Here is a 19484-nt window from a genome sequence, read left to right on the forward strand (position 1 = left end):
ACTCTAAACAGGTTCTCAATTTCCCTCATACATTCTCATTATTAGGACAGTTCAAAATGTAGTGATTTATCCAACTAAACTCATCACTCTTTGTGATGAGCTTCCTGAGGTGAGCTGGAACTTCCAGCTCTTTTCTCTTTTGTATCTGAAAGTTATTATTGCAAGAATGTCTTTCATTTTTCTTAAAACCCATAAATGTGTGAGACCATTCTGCGTTTTTCTCTCTCTCTCTGATTTATTTCACTCAGCATAATAGATTCCGTGTACATCCATGTATAGGAAAATTTCATGACTTCATCTCTCCTGACAGCTGCATAATATTCCATTGTGTATATGTACCACAGTTTCTTTAGCCATTCGTCTGTTGAAGGGCATCTTGGTTGTTTCCAGAGTCTTGCTATGGTAAATAGTGCTGCAATGAATATAGGTGTAAGGAAGGGGTTTTTGTATTGTACTTTTGTGTTCCTAGGGTATATTCCTAGGAGTGGTATAGCTGGATCGTATGGGAGCTCGATTTCCAGTTTTTGGAGGAATCTCCATATCACTTTCCATAAAGGTTGAACTAGACGGCATTCCCACCAGCAGTGGAAAAGAGTTCCTTTCTCCCCACATCCCCGCCAACACTGTTTATTCTCATTCTTTGTGATGTGTGCCATTCTCTGTGGTGTGAGGTGGTATCTCATCGTTGTTTTGATTTGCATCTCCCTGATGATTAGTGATGTGGAGCACTTTTTCATGTGTCTTTTGGCCATCTGTATTTCTTCTTTGTCAAAGTGTCTGTTCATTTCTTCTCCCCATTTTTTGATGGGATTAGATGTTTTTTTCTTGTAAAGTTCTGTCAGTGCCTTGTATATTTTGGAGATTAGCCCCTTATCTGATGGGTATTGGGTGAATAGTTTCTCCCACTCAGTGGGTGGCTCTTGTATCTTGGGCACTATTTCCTTTGAGGTGCAGAAGCTTCTCAGCTTAATATATTCCCATCTGTTAATTTCTGCTTTCACTTGCTTGGAGAGTGCAGTTTCTTTCTTGAAGATGCCTTTAGCCTCAATGTCCTGGAGTGTTTTACCTACGTATTGTTCTATATATCTTATGGTTTTGGGGCTGATATCGAGGTCTTTAATCCATTTGGATTTTACCTTCGTACATGATGTTAGCTGGGGGTCTAAGTTCAATTTTTTGCAAGTGGCTACCCAGTTTTGCCAACACCACTTGTTGAAGAGGCTTTCTTTGTTCCATTTAGGATTTTTTGCTCCTTTATCAAAAATTAGATGATTGTATGTCTGGGGAACATTCTCTGAGTATTCAAGCTTATTCCACTGATCTGAGGGCCTGTCTTTATTCCAATACCATGCTGTTTTGATAACTATTGCTTTGTAGTAAAGTTTAAAGTTGGGGAAAGTAATTCCTCCCATATTCTTTTTCCCAATGATTGCTTTAGCTATTCGAGGGTGTTTATTGTTCCAAATAAATTTCAAAAGTGCCTGGTCCACTTCTTTGAAGAATGTCATGGGTATCTTTAGGGGGATTGCATTAAATCTGTACAGTGCTTTGGGGAGTATTGCCATTTTAATGATGTTAATCCTGCCAATCCATGAGCAGGGTATATGCTTCCATTTCCGCGTGTCCTCTCTTATTTCTTGGAGCAGAGTTTTATAGTTTTCCTTGTATAGGTCCTTCACATTTTTAGTCAAGTTGATTCCAAGATATTTGAGTTTGTGTGACACTATAGTGAATGGAGTTGTTTTCTTAATGTCCATTTCTTCCTTATTAGTATTGGTGTATAGGAAGGCCATTGATTTTTGTGTGTTAATTTTGTAGCCTGCCACCTTGCTATATGAGTCTATTGTTTCTAGAAGCTTTTTGATAGAGTCTTTGGGGTTTTCTAAGTAGAGTATTATGTCATCTGCAAACAGTGAGAGCTTGACTTCTTCCTTTCCTATCTGGATTCCCTTGATATCCTTTTCTTGCCTAATCGCTATAGCGAGTACTTCCAGTGCTATGTTGAATAGGAGTGGTGAGAGAGGACAGCCTTGTCTTGTGCCAGAATTTAGAGGAAAGGCTTTCAGTTTTTCTCCATTGAAGACAATATTTGCCTCTGGCTTGTGGTAGATGGCCTTAACTATATTGAGAAAGGTTCCCTCCATTCCCATCTTGCTGAGAGTTTTGATCAAGAATGGGTGTTGGACCTTGTCAAATTCTTTCTCTGCGTCGATTGATATGATCATGTGATTTTTATTTTTCTTGCTGTTGATGTTGTGTATTATGTTGATAGATTTACGGATGTTAAACCAGCCTTGCATTCCTGGAATGAAACCTACTTGATCGTAGTGGATGATCTTCTTAATGAGGCATTGAATCCTATTTGCCAGGATTTTGTTGAAGATCTTTGCATCTGCATTCATCAGCGATATTGGTCTGTAATTTTCTTTTTTCGTAGCATCTCTGTCTGGTTTAGGTATCAAGGTAATGTTGGCTTCATAAAAGCTATTTGGAAGTTTTCCTGTTTTTTCAATTTCATGAAAGAGTCTTGCCAGGATTGGTAGTAGTTCCTCTTGAAAGGTTTGAAAGAATTCATTAGTAAATCCATCTGGGCCTGGCTTTTGTTTTTGGGCAGACATTTGATTACTTTCTTAATTTCCTCAATAGTAATGGGTGTGTTTAGATATGCTACATCCTCTTCATTCAATCGTGGAAGATTATAAGATTCCAAAAATTTATCCATTTCTTCCAGGTTTTCATTTTTAGTGGCATAGAGTTTCTCAAAGTAGTTTTTGATTACCCTTTGAATCTCTACCATATCAGTAGTGATCTCTCCTTTTTCATTCCTAATACGAGTTATCAAGTTTCTCTCTCTTTCTTTCTTTGTTAGTTTTGCCAGTGGTCTATCAATCTTGTTTATTTTTTCAAAGAACCAACTTCTGCTTTCGTTGATCTTTTGGATGGTTTTTCTGGTTTCCACTTCGTTGATTTCTGCTCTCAGCTTTGTTATTTCCTTCTGCCTCCCTATTTTTGGATCCTTTTGTTGAGCACTTTCTAATTCTATGAGCTGCGTCATTAAGCTATTCAGGTATGCCCCTTCTTCTTTCCTGATGTGTGCTTGCAAAGCTATAAATTTTCCTCTCAGTACTGCTTTTGCTGTGTCCCATAGGTTCTGATAAATTGTGTCTCCATTGTCATTTGTTTTCAGGAAGGTTTTGATTTCCTCTTTGATTTCATCTCGGACCCACTGATTATTCAGTATGAGGCTATTTAACTTCCAGGAGTTAAAATTTTTCTTCTGTGTCCCTTTGTAGTTTATATATAATTTCAGGGCTTTGTGGTCAGCAAAGGCAGCCTGCAAAATTTCTATCCTCTTGATATTATGGAGATATGTTTTGTGTGCTAACATGTAGTCTATCCTAGAGAATGTCCCATGTACATTAGAGAAAAATGTGTATCCAGGCTTCTGGGGGTGGAGTGTCCTGTATATATCTACTAGGCCTCTTACTTCCATTTCTCTCCTCAGGTCTAGTATATTCTTGTTGGGTTTCAGTCTGGTTGACCTGTCTAGTGTTGACAATGCCGTGTTGAGGTCTCCCACAATTATTGTGTTGTTATTGATATTATTTTTCAGATTTGTCAACAGTTGTATTAAATATTTTGCTGGCCCCTCATTCGGTGCATATATGTTTAGGAGGGTGATTTCTTCCTGCTGTACATATCCCTTGATTAATAAAAAATGTCCATCTTTGTCCCTTACAACTTTCCTAAGTATAAAGTTTGCATCATCTGATATTAATATGGCCACTCCTGCTTTTTTTTTGGGTGTTGTTTGCTTGGATGATTTTCCTCCAGCCTTTTATTTTGAGTCTATGTTTGTTCTGACTATTCAGGTGCGTTTCTTGTAGGCAGCAGAAGGTTGGATTGAGTTTTTTGATCCATTTAGCCACTCTGTGTCTCTTAACTGGTGCATTTAGTCCATTGACATTGAGAGAAAGAATTGTCCTGGGAGTTAATGCCATCTTTATATTAAAGTTTGGTGTGTCTGTTGGTAAGCCTTGTCTTAAAGTATGCCATTCAGTTTTTCTTTTAAGAATGGTTTTGAGTCTGTGAAGTTTTTGAGCTGTTTTTTGTCTGTGAAACTATGTATTGTTCCTTCAAACCTGAAAGTGAGTTTTGCTGGGTGCAGTATTCTAGGCGAAGCATTTATTTCATTGAGTTTTGTCACTATGTCCCACCACTGCCTTCTGGCCTTGAGTGTTTCTGGTGACAGGTCTGCAGTAAATCTCAAGGATGTTCCCTTAAATGTAATTTCTCTTTTCGATCTTGCTGCTTTCAAAATTCTGTCTCTATTTATGGGATTCGTCATTGTGACTAGGATGTGTCTTGGGGTGTTTTTTCTGGGGTCTCTTTTAGTTGGCACTCTTCGGGCATGCAGGATTTGATCACATGTATTCATTATCTCTGGTAGTTTCTCTTTAATGATGTTCTTGACTGTTGATTCTTCCCGGAGATTTTCTTCCTGAGTCTCTGGGACTCCAATGATTCTTAAGTTGTTTCTGTTGAGCTTATCATAGACTTCTATTTTCATCTGTTCCCATTCTTTGAGTAATTTTTCCATTGTTTGATCATTTGCTTTGAGGCTTTTTTCCAATTTCTTCTGCTGTATGTAATTGTTATGTATCTCATCTTCCAGTGTACTGATTCTATCCTCAGCTGCTGTTAACCTGTGGGAAATTTCAAACATGTTTTTCTTCAATTCATCTACTGAGTTTCTCAGACCTGTTATTTGATCTGAAATTTCCGTTTGGAGTTTTCTCATTTCTATCTTCATATTCTCCTGATTCTTTTTCGTTTTCTCTTCTATACTTTGTTTGAGTTCTTTGAACATGTTCCATATTGCAACTCTAAACTCCTTATCTGAGAGACTGACTAGGTGATTGATCATGTTCAAGTCATCAGAGTTGCCATCTTCATTCTCTATGTCTGGCACTGGCCCATGTTGTTTCCCCATTGTCACACTAGTACTGCGTGTTTTTCTACGTGTTGTGATTGTATTCATTGGCTAAATGCTGTGCACCGTCGCGAAGGGGAGCGGAGCAACTGTGCTCCTCTGGCTTCTCCCTTTCTGGGCGTGTCGACTCACCTCCAAGGAAGGCTCACAGGAAGGCAGGCTGGCAGATGGGCTGCACCCAGGATGAAATCAGGCCAAAAATGCAGGACAGCAGAGTAGAGAGGCAGAACGGTGCTGGCATCTGAGATCCAGCGAAGTTCAGTGGCTCCTCCCTTTCTGGGCGTGTCGACTCACCTCCACGGAAGGCTCACAGGAAGGCAGACTCCCCGGAAAGTTCACAGGAAGGCAGGCTGGCTGATGAGCCGCACCAAGGGTGAAATCAGGCCGAAAATGCAGGACAGCAGAGTAGAGAGGCAGAAGGGTGCTGGCATCTGAGATCCACGAAGATTTCTATTCCATGCCAATTTTAAGCAACCACTACAGCACAATCAATAAATCAAGTTAATATTTATCGCATACCATGTCTGTAAATATAACCTTAAAGATACAGTTTCTATTTACTTTCATCTGCAATACTTTTAAGAACTTTCTTCTAATATCAAAATTAAAGTTCTGTTAAAAACATTTTAAAGAAAACTTCACTATATTTTAGGCAGTAAGCTGTTTTCTTATAAAATAAGAAAAATATCTGTACATTTGCACAAAAATTCAAGAACAGTCACTGAAAAATTTTCTTTCACACTAAAGTAGCAAAATTTCCACCTTATATTTTACCTTACAGAAGACAGAAAAGAGAAATATTATGTGCTAAAGGATTTACACAAAAATAATTTTTTCCTTTTAAAGGTTTAAGTCTAAAAGTCTAGATTTTGGATAAGAAAGAAGAAAATATAGCATTGAATGAAAAATGTCAGACATATTTTATTAAAAAAAACCTTGGATTTTATATGAATGAAATTACCCTCATAAGTGTCTGGTTTGTTCTGTACAACCAGATCAGGCCAGTCTTCTAAATTCCTGCTGTTTCATCCTCAAGTCACTTCACTTCTCTTTAATTTCACACTCCATATATATAGTGAGGTACAGATAAAACTCAATGATATTTCACCAAAACCAAATAGCTGCTGAACTGCTCAGAAAAAAAAAAGACCAGGAAAGACCTGGCCTAGTAAAAAGTATTGAGAAAATTATGTTGCCTTTTTATCTCCCGTTTCCCTGTTTCCATCTCTCCTTATCCTTAAAATCCTGGGTCTTCCATTGCTGATTGCCCAATTTACCGTACTTGGACTTACACTCTCCCACTCTTTCCCAAATGATCACTGATCTTTTTCTTTCATACATTTAAGTTTTCTTTATTGTCTAGTACTTTTAAATTCAATAACAATTAACATCACAGAGTGACTGACAGTCTGGAATATTTTCCATGTATATGTTATTGACAAATGCCTTCCTTTCCTTCCTTCCTTCCTTCCTTTTTATTTTTCCTTCTTTCTTCCTTCCGTCTTTACTTCTTTCCTGTACTTCCCTTTATCTTTCCTTCTTTCCTTTCTTTCTTACTTTTTTCCTTCTTTTCTTCCCTCCATTTTCCATCATGTGTACATATATCACATCCATTTTCCCCCAGGTTTTTTATTTTTAAGGATCTTCCCAAGTATTGTTCAGGGTACCCAAGGGTGACCACTGATGAAACTCAGACAGCTGTGTGGACCTGAAAGTTCAGTGCTTCAGTGAAGTAATGCGTTCAGCATATGATATTACTGTACCACACCCAACACTTGAAAACATAACAGTGTGTTGGGAAATACTTTATTATTTCCAAGATCTAATGAGATGGAAAAAGTATCTAGTTTATGTCTTTAGGGCAATGATTTTTTTAACTTATTCCTATGATCAAAAACCTCACAAAGGGGACTTGGAAAGTCTTCAGTAAGATTTTTCTTCCTGTCTCATCTAAATCCTGACCAAGTGAGCATGACTGTATGACTCTCCAGTTTTCTAAATGCTAGCTGAATAGAGGGAAATAGATATAATATATTTGGATTTTTCTGTTTGCTTGGTTGGTTTGTTTCTTGGAGACCACACCCAGCAGCATTCCAGGGGTTATTCCTGGCTCTATCCTCAGATCACTTCAGGCAGGTTCAGAGGACCATATGGTATGCCAGGATCAAACCCAAGTCAGCTGTGTGTAAGACAAAGGTCCTATACACTATGTTATAGCTCCCCAATTATAATTTATCTGAACCAGAATTAAGTTAAAGAAATAGATTTCAAATGTTTTATTACTATTATTAGCTTCCAGAAGAGAATTTAACTCTAGAACCTTACTACCATCTTTATACTATGAGGGAGACCAAGCTATGATAGCCATTCACCATTTTGCTCCTAATTAGATGCAAAAGTAGACTGACAAGCAAATTTACTATTCTATTCCATTTTCTGTATTTTTTTCACTGTAGTTAGAACATTTCTGTGGCTTTGAACAATTCAAACAAATCACATAAACGTATATCAACCAGTATTAGTGTGCTTAGAAACTAAAACATGTATTAGAATTTTATAGAACCAGAGAGATAGGACAGAAATAGGTGCTTGGGGTACACCCTATGTGTGTACGGAGACTTGGTATTTGTCTCTACATCCTCCCACTTCATTCCTCTTTATTTCCGTTGAAGGCCTTCAAGCACCAGAAAGTGCGATCCTGGGTGCCTGAGTACTACTGGGGTTGTCTTAGGGCACCCCAGCACTGCATTATCTCAGTAAATTAAATCAACACTGTTTAGTCAACTGGGAATAGACTCAGTATCCACTGAACACTGCTTAGGATTTCCTTCCCCACTCCTACTCCCCCAAATCAAAGGTACAATAGTTCTGTGTATGTTAACATAAACTGGCTTCTTACTAATAAGTGCATGTTAGAGTTAGATGTATTCTCATAAAAATACTTTTGTAAATCATAAAAATTGCAAACACATAAAAATATGTATTGGTCTGTGCTGAAAGTTGTTGTCATATATTTTTGAGCATTTATTGGAGAAATTGAATCTATTTCTTTTCAAAATTTATTAATAACCAAAGGAGAATAAAATTTGAGTTGTTCTTGGGGTTGCTAACAAGATGCTGCTAATTCTTTGAAACTGAAAATTCAACTTAAGACACATAATACAGATTTATAAGCTACAAAAATAAATTTTTGAATTTATTTTATTCCTGCCACCAAAATTTCATAGTGCACTATTTTGTCAATAAAACAAAACAGATTAAAAATTTAAATCTAGGGCAGTGGCGCAGGCAGTAGGCATTTGCCTTGCACTCACTAACCTAGGTCGGACTGAGATTTGATCCCTCAGCATCCCATCTGGTCTCCCAAGCCAGGAGTGATTTCTGAGCACATAGCCAGGAGTAACCCTGAGCCTTACTGAGTGTGGCCCAAAACAAAACAAAAAAAAATTAAAAAAAATTTTAAATCCAACAATGTATAATTCCTTTCTTTTCCTAAATTTTCTACTTTTTGTGTTTCTTTGCTGATTCTAGAGAAATCTTTACTTTCTCTTGAATGTATTACCTTTCACTTTACCTTTTTAAAAATTACATTTTTTACAACACAAACATTTTAAATTAATAATAATAATACATTCAATATCATTTGCCACAATATTTGAAGTTATCCTTTTCCAGTTAATCTAAAATTATTAGCAAGAACAGTATTTCTATTCAAATAGCTACTATTTTACAGTTAATCAAGTAGAGAGAAACTGTTAGATTAGTATTATAAGAATAGTGAGAACCATCTATAACAGAGAGTGTCTATATTATATTGACCTTAATTCCATTATTATACAAAGTATTACTAATTGATATATTTACTTGGTGTAAAAATAAGTAAAATATATTTTAACATTCTGAATATCTTGGAAAATATCTAAATAACAAATTACTATCAAAATAGGTGCAGTTAAAAATTTAGAAAAATTTATTTATACAATCAGAAACTGAAATTTAAAATATCCCTTTTGGAAATTTCCTAATGTCTTCAGCACTTTAGGGTTATTTCATTGTGCATGTTTCTGCTAATGCAGTAAATTTTGCTTCCAAATTATCTAAAAAGTTAAGGCCATCTTCTTCCTGCTTGTCACTGCAGCAACCCACAGAACCAGCTGGAGTTCCTCTTCCTTCAAAGTTATATGTAAGAACATAATCTTGAGATGGTATAATGTCTTCATGCTGATTGCATTTATGCAATTTCTGTCAATTAAAAATAGGTATTATTTAATTTCTAATTTTCAACATTATTTTAGGCACTGTCGTTTATAATACTATTAATGCTAGGGTTTCATGCAGACAGTGTTCCAACACCACCCTCCACCAGCATGTCTGCTTCCATCCACCATTGTCTCAGGCCTGCCCTTTTACATCCCACATCCCTCCTACCCCTACACCATGGTAAACTCAGTGCTGTAGATCAGATTTCAGGATCTGTTGCATCGGGCATTTCTTATTCCATTACTATGCTTCGTTTTAGCTCAAAGATGAGAAAGATCTTATGTATCACTCCCTTTCTCTCCGACTAATTTCACTCAGCATGATATTCTCGAAAATCCATTCACGTAGTGGCAAACTGCATGATTTCATCATTTCTTTTCTTATAGCCATGTAGTATCTTGTTGTGTTGTTTTAAACACACTCAAACATATAAACATAAATGCATATTTTATTTACCTTTTAGGTTTAATTTTAACCAGTGTGTCCTCTAATGGAGTCCTATATACAAAAAATGCACATGATTGGTCGACATCACAACCATACCATAAAGTAATTATATTTTACATTTCTACTGTTTCCATGCAAATTAAAAATGTATATTTAAAGTACATGTAAAGTATTATTATATTTAATATTCACAAATTTTTATCTAGAGGTGATGTTAATCCACAACGTGGTGATAATATGCATTAGAATAAAGAATTTGAACTTTCATTTTCAAAGAGTCCTGGTTTGAGTCATTGTTCTGATTTTACAAGCTAGCCATGATTTTGATCAAATTACTGAAGCTCTATTAATCTCTCCTTTCATATAAACTAAAAATAAAGAGCGTCTCACAAGGTCATTGTTTAATAAAAAAAGTTTGTGGGAATTACTCTTATTGCTATCAGCACATTATTTACATGTGATATATGCTTCCTCTAATCGCTATTATGGGGAAATATAAAGTATATATATCACATCTATTTAAGAATCGAGTTTGTAAGTTAAGAAAAATGTTGCGGGGCCGGAGAGATAGCAGGGAGGTAAGGTGTTTGCCTTTCATGCAGGAGGTCATCGATTGGAATTCCGGTGTCCCATATGGTCCCCCGTGCCTGCCAGGAGCAATTTCTGAGCATGGAGTCAGGAGTAACCCCTGAGCACTGCCGGGGGTGACCCAAAAACCACAAAAAAAGAAAAAAAGAAAAATGTTGCAAAATGGAAAAATGCATAGACGACTTCACTGACATTAACAATACTCAACCGGGGCCGGAGAGATAGCATGGAGGTAAGGCGTTTGCCTTTCATGCAGAAGGTCATCGGTTCAAATCCCGGCGTCCCATATGGTCCCCCGTGCCTGCCAGGAGCAATTTCTGAGCATGGAGCCAGGAGTAACCCCTGAGCACTGCCGGGTGTGACCCAAAAACCAAAAAAAAAAAAAAAAAAAAAAAAAAAAAAAAAAAAAAAAAAAAAAAAAAACAATACTCAACCTAGGGCCGGAGCATTGGCACAAGCAGTAGGGCATCTGCCTTGCAAGCACTAACCTAGGACAGACCGCGGTTCGATCTTCCATGTCCCATATAGACCCCCAAGCCAGGAGCGATTTCTGAGTGCATAGTCAGGAGTACCCCCTGAGCATTACCAGGTGTGGCCCAATAACAAACAAACAAAGAAATATTCAACCTAACACTGCAAAAATAGAATGCTGGAGTGGAGACACCAAGAAAGTCAAACATTGCTCTATATTATAGGCCCATCTGCTGTGCCTTCACCATCTCTTATCTGTGTCCCCACTCACCCCTAATCTATGATTTATTTCCTAGGTTTACTAGGAAACATCAAGGAACCTTCTTTGGGACCATTTGTGTCTTAAATCCTATTAGTATTTATTCACATTGAAAGACTTGACTAAGGATGCCCTTAAGTTGCCCTCCTCAGTCAATCTTAAGTAAAGACTGTCTAAACACAGAAGAACTAATAGTTGATGTAGCAAAAATAAATGCTATGGACATAAGTAGCTGTGTCACAAAATAAAATCCATTTTACAATCTATCAAATAATTAAAGGGCTTCTGGTTCAGTATTTATGTTACAGTAACACTAGTATCCTCTGATAAAAGAAGTTAAATTTTATATCTAGAAAGAATATTTAAACTGGTGATGCTCTACTTAGTCTAAATATTTTAATTATTTAATTTTATCAGAGGATAAAAGAAGTTAAATTTTATATCTAGAAAGAATATTTAAACTGGTGATGCTCTACTTAGTATAAATATTTTAATTATCTGAGGAGGTTTTAACTAATAAACAAATTTATAATACTTAAAAATAAATAATAAATAGCCAAACCAATTAAAATATAACCTTTTCAGGCAAACAAAGGTGTTAATAATTTTTAGGAGTGCACCAAGAGATTTTGGTGTGTAGCCAAAACTGAAACCCTCTGATATAATCACTCCCTTTACTTCCTTATTTTTCTCTAGCAAAAAATTTAATTATTGCATGGTTACTTTTGACTTTAAATTTGTTCATATATGAGTCAGAGAGATAGTAAAATGGCTACAATGTTTGCCTTATAAATGGCTGATCCAGATTCAATTCCCAGAGCCATCTGTTGTACTCATGAACCACACCAGGTATGAGCCCTGAACACAGAGCCAGGTGTAAGTCCTAAATACTACAGGTAAGTTCAAAACAACAAAAAAATTTATATAGATCTCATTACTTAATATCCATCCAGCAACTGGGTAGAGATATCTTATTTTCACATAGAAATGTGAAATTAGGGGGGAATATTTTATAAATAAAAAATGATCTTTTAGGGGCCAGTACAGTGGCACATCTAGCCTAGGATGGACAGCAGTTTGATCCTCCAAGCCAGGAGCAATTTCTGAGAGCATAACCTAAGTGTCACCAGATGTGGCCGAAAACCAAAAAAAAAAAAAAAAAAGACTTTTTAAAATTATTCCATTAAAAAGAGTTTGTGAGGTAAACATGCTACTATGGTGTGGTTTCTATAAACCTCTGTTTTTATGAGATCTTAAAAATGAGAGAAATTTAATGTGATAGGTTAAACAATATTTCTTTAGTAACAAATTGAAAGTATAGGAAAATAAAATGAGTGAGAGAAAAAGTGGGATACATGGAAGAATGAAAAATGTGGCAAAGCAAGTTGTGGTCAGTGAACACAATTTTCCATTACTCTCTACTGAGGATCTAAATTATAGAGTCAAACATCTTAGGGAAACTCACTTCTCCAAGGCGAGGCTGAGTGAAACTGTGCCACTCAGAATAAGTGTATCTGCTATTGTCCATCTCCAGGTGTCCTCCCCTGCAGGAGTCCAGGGTGTGATGATGCCCATGCCCACGGCAAGACTCCAAGGTCTGGTGTCCTTTCATCATTTCAATAGCTTCTTGTCCTCCATTTCTGACTCCTGATCCCATAGTTCCACAAAAGCTTTGGTTCGAGTTGTTGACTTTCTGAGTCATAAACCCATTGGCAGAACACTAAAATAGAACATAGCCATTTATATAAGGAGAAAATAGATTTCAGGCAGTTTTAGAATACAAAGATACTTTTTGCACGTTTTTTATTCATTCACTCAACAGATGTTTATTTTCAAATTTATATGCTCAGTTGAGAATTGCAAAGAAAACATTGTCCCTAAGGGATACAAAAAAGCTCTTTTTTTTTGTTTGTTTGCTTTTGTTTTTGGGCCACACCCGGTGATGCTCAGGGGTTACTCCTGGCTATGCGCTCAGAAGTTGCTCCTGGCTTCTTGGGGGACCATATGGGACGCCGGGGGATCGAACCGCGGTCCGTCCTAGGCTAGCGCAGGCAAGGCAGGCACCTTACCTCCAGCGCCACCGCCCTTATACCATGAGAAAAGAAAATGAATATAAAATGACTCAAAGAATATAATTACTCTGCTCTTTAGGTGAGCACAAAGTACCATATGAGCACAGAAGTACATTAAAATTTTCATCCAAAAATTATGTTGAATATACTTGAAAATTTTAAACTGATTCCTGAAAAATGGAAGAAAGAATATGCAACCTTAATGAGGTTACACAATGGTGTTTTCTGGGTTTCCAATCTGTTAAGAAAGGTAGTTGCACAGAATTTACAGAGAAGAAAGTAAAGAAAGAGGAAGCACGAAAATATAAAGATGTATATGAAAATATGCATACATAGTTAAAATAATTATATCAGTATAAATATAGAGGAACCCCCAAAAAGATTTCTTAAGTAGTATAAGAAGAAAAACTTTCAAAAGTCATTCTAGGGCCCAGCGAGGTGGCGCTAGAGGTAAGGTGTCTGCCTTGCAAGCGCTATTCAAGGAAGGACCGCGGTTCGATCCTCCGGTGTCCCATATGGTCCCCCAAGCCAGGGACAATTTCTGAGCGCTTAGCCAGGAGTAACCCCTGAGCATCAAATGGGTGTGTCCTGAAAAACCAAAAAACAAAGTCATTCTAAGCAAAATTGTGAATGACAAAAGTGGGAGTAAGTTTGATGACATGGAGATCAAAGGTTAACTATTTTTAATATAAATTATAAGTATAATCTCAACCAAAGTATAAGCACTGGTGAGTGAAAAAAATGGAGAGACATTATAGAAAGCTTAATGGTGTGGTGGGTGAAGTAGCATAGGAAAAGTTCAGAAATGATTTCTGTAAGCCCTGATTTCCAACTAGATATAGAGCTCACTGAAAGAAGTGTATGCTTGTGGCTGTACAGAAAAGTGATTTTGTATTCAGGGTGACAAACTTAAGAAGCATGGCATGTCTAAGACATGCATATGTATATGTAGCAACAAAGCTCAGAAGAAATCTCTGAGCTAAAGATAGAATTCTTGAATTCTCAACCAAAGAAGGGTTATTTAAAATCATGGGACTAAATAAAATTATTTAGACAAAATTGTAAGTTAAAGAAAGCTTTAGAAAAGAACCACAATAAAAAGCATATTTTAAACTATCAGTCAGAGCTATGATAGAATGATCTGTAATAATAGAGAGGAGAGTGGAGGAACCAAAGAGGCTATTTTGTGCAATTAGAACTATGGTAAAAATGAATGATAACCAAAAAAAAGTCTAAGTAAAAAATGACTCACCTAAATTAAGCACTCATGGAAGACAAATAAAAATGGGGGGGTGGGGCCTGAAGTAATAGTACAGTGGTAGGTCATTTGCCTTACACAAAGCTAACCCATATTTGTTCCCAGCATTTTTATGCTCTCAAGAGCATTGCCAGTAGTTATTCCTGAGTACAAAGCTAGGAGTTACCCCTGAGCACTACTGAATGTAGCCCAGAAAATCAAACAAAAAAACCAAAATAAATAAATAAATAAATAAATAAATAAATAAATAAATAAAAGGAAAGAAAGAAAAATAAGATTTTTATTTGAAATATTTGGCAAAAAAGTTGCCAAGGAGTCTTTAATAATCAAAACTATTATTGGGGAGAATTTAAGCATAATTTTATCCCCAAAGTAATATTGAGGAAGCTAGAAAAAGACAAGAGTTCAGTTTAAAATTAAGAATACTATGTGAAGTCCCCTCCCAGCCCCATGCACACAAATGGAGATTTCCTTCTCATTTCTCTTCTACTTTCCAACAAACTTCTGTATTTGTTTTGTTTTGGGCCACACCCTGTGACACTCAGGGATTACTCCTGGTTATGTACTCAGAAATTGCTCCTGGCTGGGGGACCATGTGGGATGCCCAGGATTGAACAGGTTCATCCTGAATATGCCATGTGTAAGGCAAATGTTGTACAGCTGTGCTATTTCTTAGGCCCAATTTCTGAACTTTTATTAAAAAAAATTAGGGCCTGGAGAGATAGCACAGCAGTGTTTGCCTTGCTACCAGCCAATCCAGGACCTAAGGTGGTTGGTTCAAATCCCGGTGTCCCATATGGTCCCCCGTGCCTGCCAGGAGCTATTTCTGAGCTGACAGCCAGGAGTAACCCCTGAGCATCACCGGGTGCGGCCCAAAAACCAAAAAAAATATATATATATATTTGCATTTTTGACCAATGATGAACTTAAATGGTAACTTTACACTAACTTCCTCTGTCATAGTTGAGAAATTACAATATAGTAACTTCAGCAAATTAGTTCTTAATATGAACCATGAATTCAGTATCTTAATTAGAATGCAGTTTCTCTGTGTCAGCTTCCAAGCAATTAAAATTTTTATTTAATGATTATTACTAATTTCTAGAAGATTTTAGGTTAGACGATTTATTGAATCTAAAATAATATATACATATATATTGATTTGTGGCATTTAAAAGATCATGAAAAACATATATGTCTACATCATGTAAATATGTTATATACTATATATTACTCATTTTTTATAATACAAAAAAAGAACTGAAAAGAAACCACCTGGTGGCACTACTACCCTGTATTTCTTGCTTATATTATTGTTACTGTAAATACATATTTAGAAATATTTCTTAAGCAAATGAAAAGAAAACTACGATTAAAAACTAATACTGAAGGGAAACCCACAGTTCTATGACACATTCTACTTTTTATTAATATATGTAGATTCCTCAAAGTTTATTCTGTGTGTGTGTGTGTGTGTGTGTGTGTGTGTGTGTGTGAGTTTAGGCCACACCTGGTGACACTCAGGGATTTCTCTTGGCTATGTGCTCAGAAATTGCTCCTGGATTGAGGGACCATATAGGATGCCAGGCGATCTAACCACCTTTTACTCATTATACTGTAATGATTCTATACATTTATTATGAAAGAGTATTTTCTTTTAAAACTGTATCTGATTATGCTCTTCTACAATTAATTATTTTTTACAAGTTTAGAAGTGTTAGTGTTACTAAAAAAGAAAAGGTATGTAGACCTAAGTACAATATAATAGAACTGTTTTGCTCAGGCAAATTTGCTCAAATTCTAAAATCAAATGACAAGAGGAAAAATTCTATGTAGACCTTATTCGTTTCCTGATTCTGTGTCATGGTAGGGAGTAGGTCAAAGAGAAAGAGATGTAAGAATGCTATTTTCACCCTAAGATATATAAAAGTTTGACATATGGTCATTATCTCTAGTGACAGTATCTGCCACTTTTATTTTTATTTTACCCGCAAAAAGCAAACTATTATTTGTGTGTAAAATGCTGGGTGTTAAGAGTGTGGGTACAGTGGATAAGATGCTTGCTTTGTATGCAGCCAACCAGGTTTGATATGGTCTCCTACATCTCAAATAGTACCCCCAGAACCACCAGGAGTGATTCCTGAGTTCCATACAGAGACTTAAACCTAAGCAATTCTAGATGTGGCCCCCAAACCAAAAGCCAAATAAATAATAAAATGCTTTTTATTTATTACTTCGCTAATTATCTATTACTGTCATTTTAGAATTCTTTGGCTTAATTAAACCATCAAAATATCGCAATCTCTTTATCTCCCATTCCTACAGTCTTTCTGTTCTCTTCAGCATTCTTTTGATTCAGCATCACACTGCTTCAATCCACTTCAAGTAGAACAGCCTTTGCCTGATCACCCTGACCTTTTTTTTAACTTTTTTTTGGGGGGGCATACCCGTTGACGCTGAGGGGTTACTCCTTGATATGTGCTCAGTAATCGCTCCAGGCTTGGGGGATCAGATGGAACGCTGGGGGAATTGAACTGCGGTCTGTCCTAGGTTAGCGCATGCAAGTCAGACACCTTACCGCTCCACGACACCTGTCTGGCCAAAACTTAAAATTCTTAATGGGCCATAAAAAGTCTCATTTCCCAATCTTCATGAATACTCCCCAAAGCATTGTACAGATTTAGTGTGATCCCTCTAAAGATACCCATGACATTCTTCAAAGAAGTGGATCAGGCACTTTTGAAATTCATGTGGAACAATAAACACCCTAGAATAGCTAAAGCAATCATTGAGAAAAACAATATGGGAGGAATTACTTTCCCCAACTTTAAATTGTACTACAAAGCAATAGTTATCAAAACAGTATGGTATTGGAATAAAGACAGGCACTCAGATCAGTGGAATAGGCTTGAATACTCAGTGAATGTTCCCCAGACATACAATCACCTAATTTTTCGATAAAGGAGCAAGAAATCCTAAATGGAGCAAAGAAAGCCTCTTCAACAAGTGGTGTTGGCATAGAACAACACGTTGGTAAAATACTCCAGGACATTGAGATTAAAGGCATCTTCAAAGAGGAAATTGCACTTTCCAAGCAGTGGAAGCAGAGATTAACAGATAGATATATATTAAACTGAGAAGCTTCTGCACCTCAAAAGAAATAGCGCCCAGGATACAAGAGCCCCCCCCCCACTGAGTGGGAGAAACTATTCACACAATACCCATCACACAAGGGGCTAATCTCCAAAATATACAAGGCACTGACAGAAAAAGCATCTAATCTCATCCAAAAATGAGACGGAATGGACAAAGGAGAAATACAAATGACCAAAATACACATGAAAAAATGCTCCATATCACTAATCATCAGGGAGATGCAAATCAAAACAACTATGAGGTACCACCTCACACCCCAGAGATTGGCATGCATCACAAAGAATGAGAACAATAAGTGTTGGCAGGGATGTAGAGAGAAAGGAACTCCTATCCACTGCTGGTGGGAATGCCGTCTAGTTCAACTTTTATGGAAAGCAATATGGAGATTCCTCTAAAAACTGGAAATCGAGCTCCTATATGACCCAGCTATACCACTCCTAGGAATATACCTGAGGAACACAAAAATACAATACAAAAATCCCTTCCTTACACCTATATTCATTGCAGCACTATTTACCATAGTAAGACTCTGGAAACAGCCAATATACCCTTCAACAGATGAATGGCTAAATAAACTGTGGTACATCTACACAATGGAATATTATGCAGCTGTCAGGAGAAATGAAGTCATGAAATTTTCCTATACATAGATGTACATGGAATCTATTATGCTGAGTGAAATAATCAAGTATTAACTGAAGAGGCAGAATAAATGTTTCAATTATAATATAGTCATGGTATCTAAGAAAAAGTGTTAAATAATAGATTTATAGAGAAGAAAATAACTAGTACATTTTATTTTAAAATTGTAATAGGACCAAAGAGATAGTACAGTAAGGAAGATGTTTGCCTTGCATATAGCCACTCAAAGATTGATCCCTGCATGACTTAAGTTCCTTCTAGCACCAACAAAATTGATCCTTGAACACAAAGTCAGGGTTAAGCCCTGAGCAGAGCCAATGAGATGTGTCCATCCAAAAAAATCAATAAATGCCAATTACATAAATACTTGAATGTTGATAGATAAAAATGTGTATGTGCATATAATTCGATCAAGTTAAAAATGTAAATACTCCTACATTTCAAAATAACTTCATAGAAATATGGAGAAGAAATTATGGGAGTCAGTTAAATAAGTATTCATCAAATACAAATTACTTGTGACCAAAGGTATAGTACAGGGGGCTAACATGTTTCCCTTGCCTGTGGCTCCCCTGCATCAATCCCCAGAACTGTATATAGTCCCTTGAGCATAGTCAAGAGTTATATCTGATTTCAGAGCTCAGAGTTAACTTAATGTGGCTCAAATCTCTCACCAATAAATCAATCAATCGATTAAATAAAATAGCACTTACCACCTTATCATCTCCAGGTGCTTCTGTGTTTGATATAATTAAATTTTGCTGTGCTAAATCTTCAGAAAAACCTTTCCTTTTCTGTGCACCAACAACTCCACATACTAAAGTTAGCAGTACAGCTAAGTTGATAAAATAGAAAAAAGGTTAGCATTTATAAAATCAATACTAATCTTGTTCTTATTAACTAGCATCTAGATGCTAGTTAATTCCACTAGTCATAGATTTATATTTGAACCAAGGGCTACTATTTTCATATTTTAAACTGTAAAAAGTCTAAGAAGTATAAGAGTTAATTTTGTGTGAAAATTCATATTCAATCAATATTAGAAGTGACCAGGCTCATGGTCCAAAACTCTAACAGTTTTCTAGCTTGAAAGGAAATCTTGATTGGTTATAATTTGAACCAAATGACCTACAAAGTTTCAAACACATTTACTAACCTCTTACATGAAAAGTACAACTAAACAACCACTCATTGTGATCCCTTATCACTACTCTTCAGCAGAAACTTAATCCTTATTCCCTCAAGAGGTAAAGTATATATACTGTATATATTATAAATATATTTATATTATATATAAAGAGGTACAAAATATATACTGTATGTTTTTATATATATACA

General features: G+C 36.3%; 1 protein-coding gene across 1 annotated transcript in view; it reads right to left on the reverse strand.

Annotated features, from left to right (window-relative positions):
* Positions 1 to 9037: 9037 nt before the first annotated feature.
* Positions 9038 to 19484, reverse strand: part of LOC126004503 (desmocollin-3-like) — a 51834-nt gene continuing 41387 nt past the window's right edge. The window contains 3 exon segments of the mRNA XM_049770915.1: positions 9038 to 9235; positions 12484 to 12738; positions 18860 to 18981. Coding sequence (XP_049626872.1) covers positions 9038 to 9235; positions 12484 to 12738; positions 18860 to 18981 — 575 coding nt within the window.

Source organism: Suncus etruscus, chromosome 3 (genome assembly GCF_024139225.1).
Source record: "Suncus etruscus isolate mSunEtr1 chromosome 3, mSunEtr1.pri.cur, whole genome shotgun sequence".
NCBI lineage: Eukaryota > Metazoa > Chordata > Mammalia > Eulipotyphla > Soricidae > Suncus > Suncus etruscus.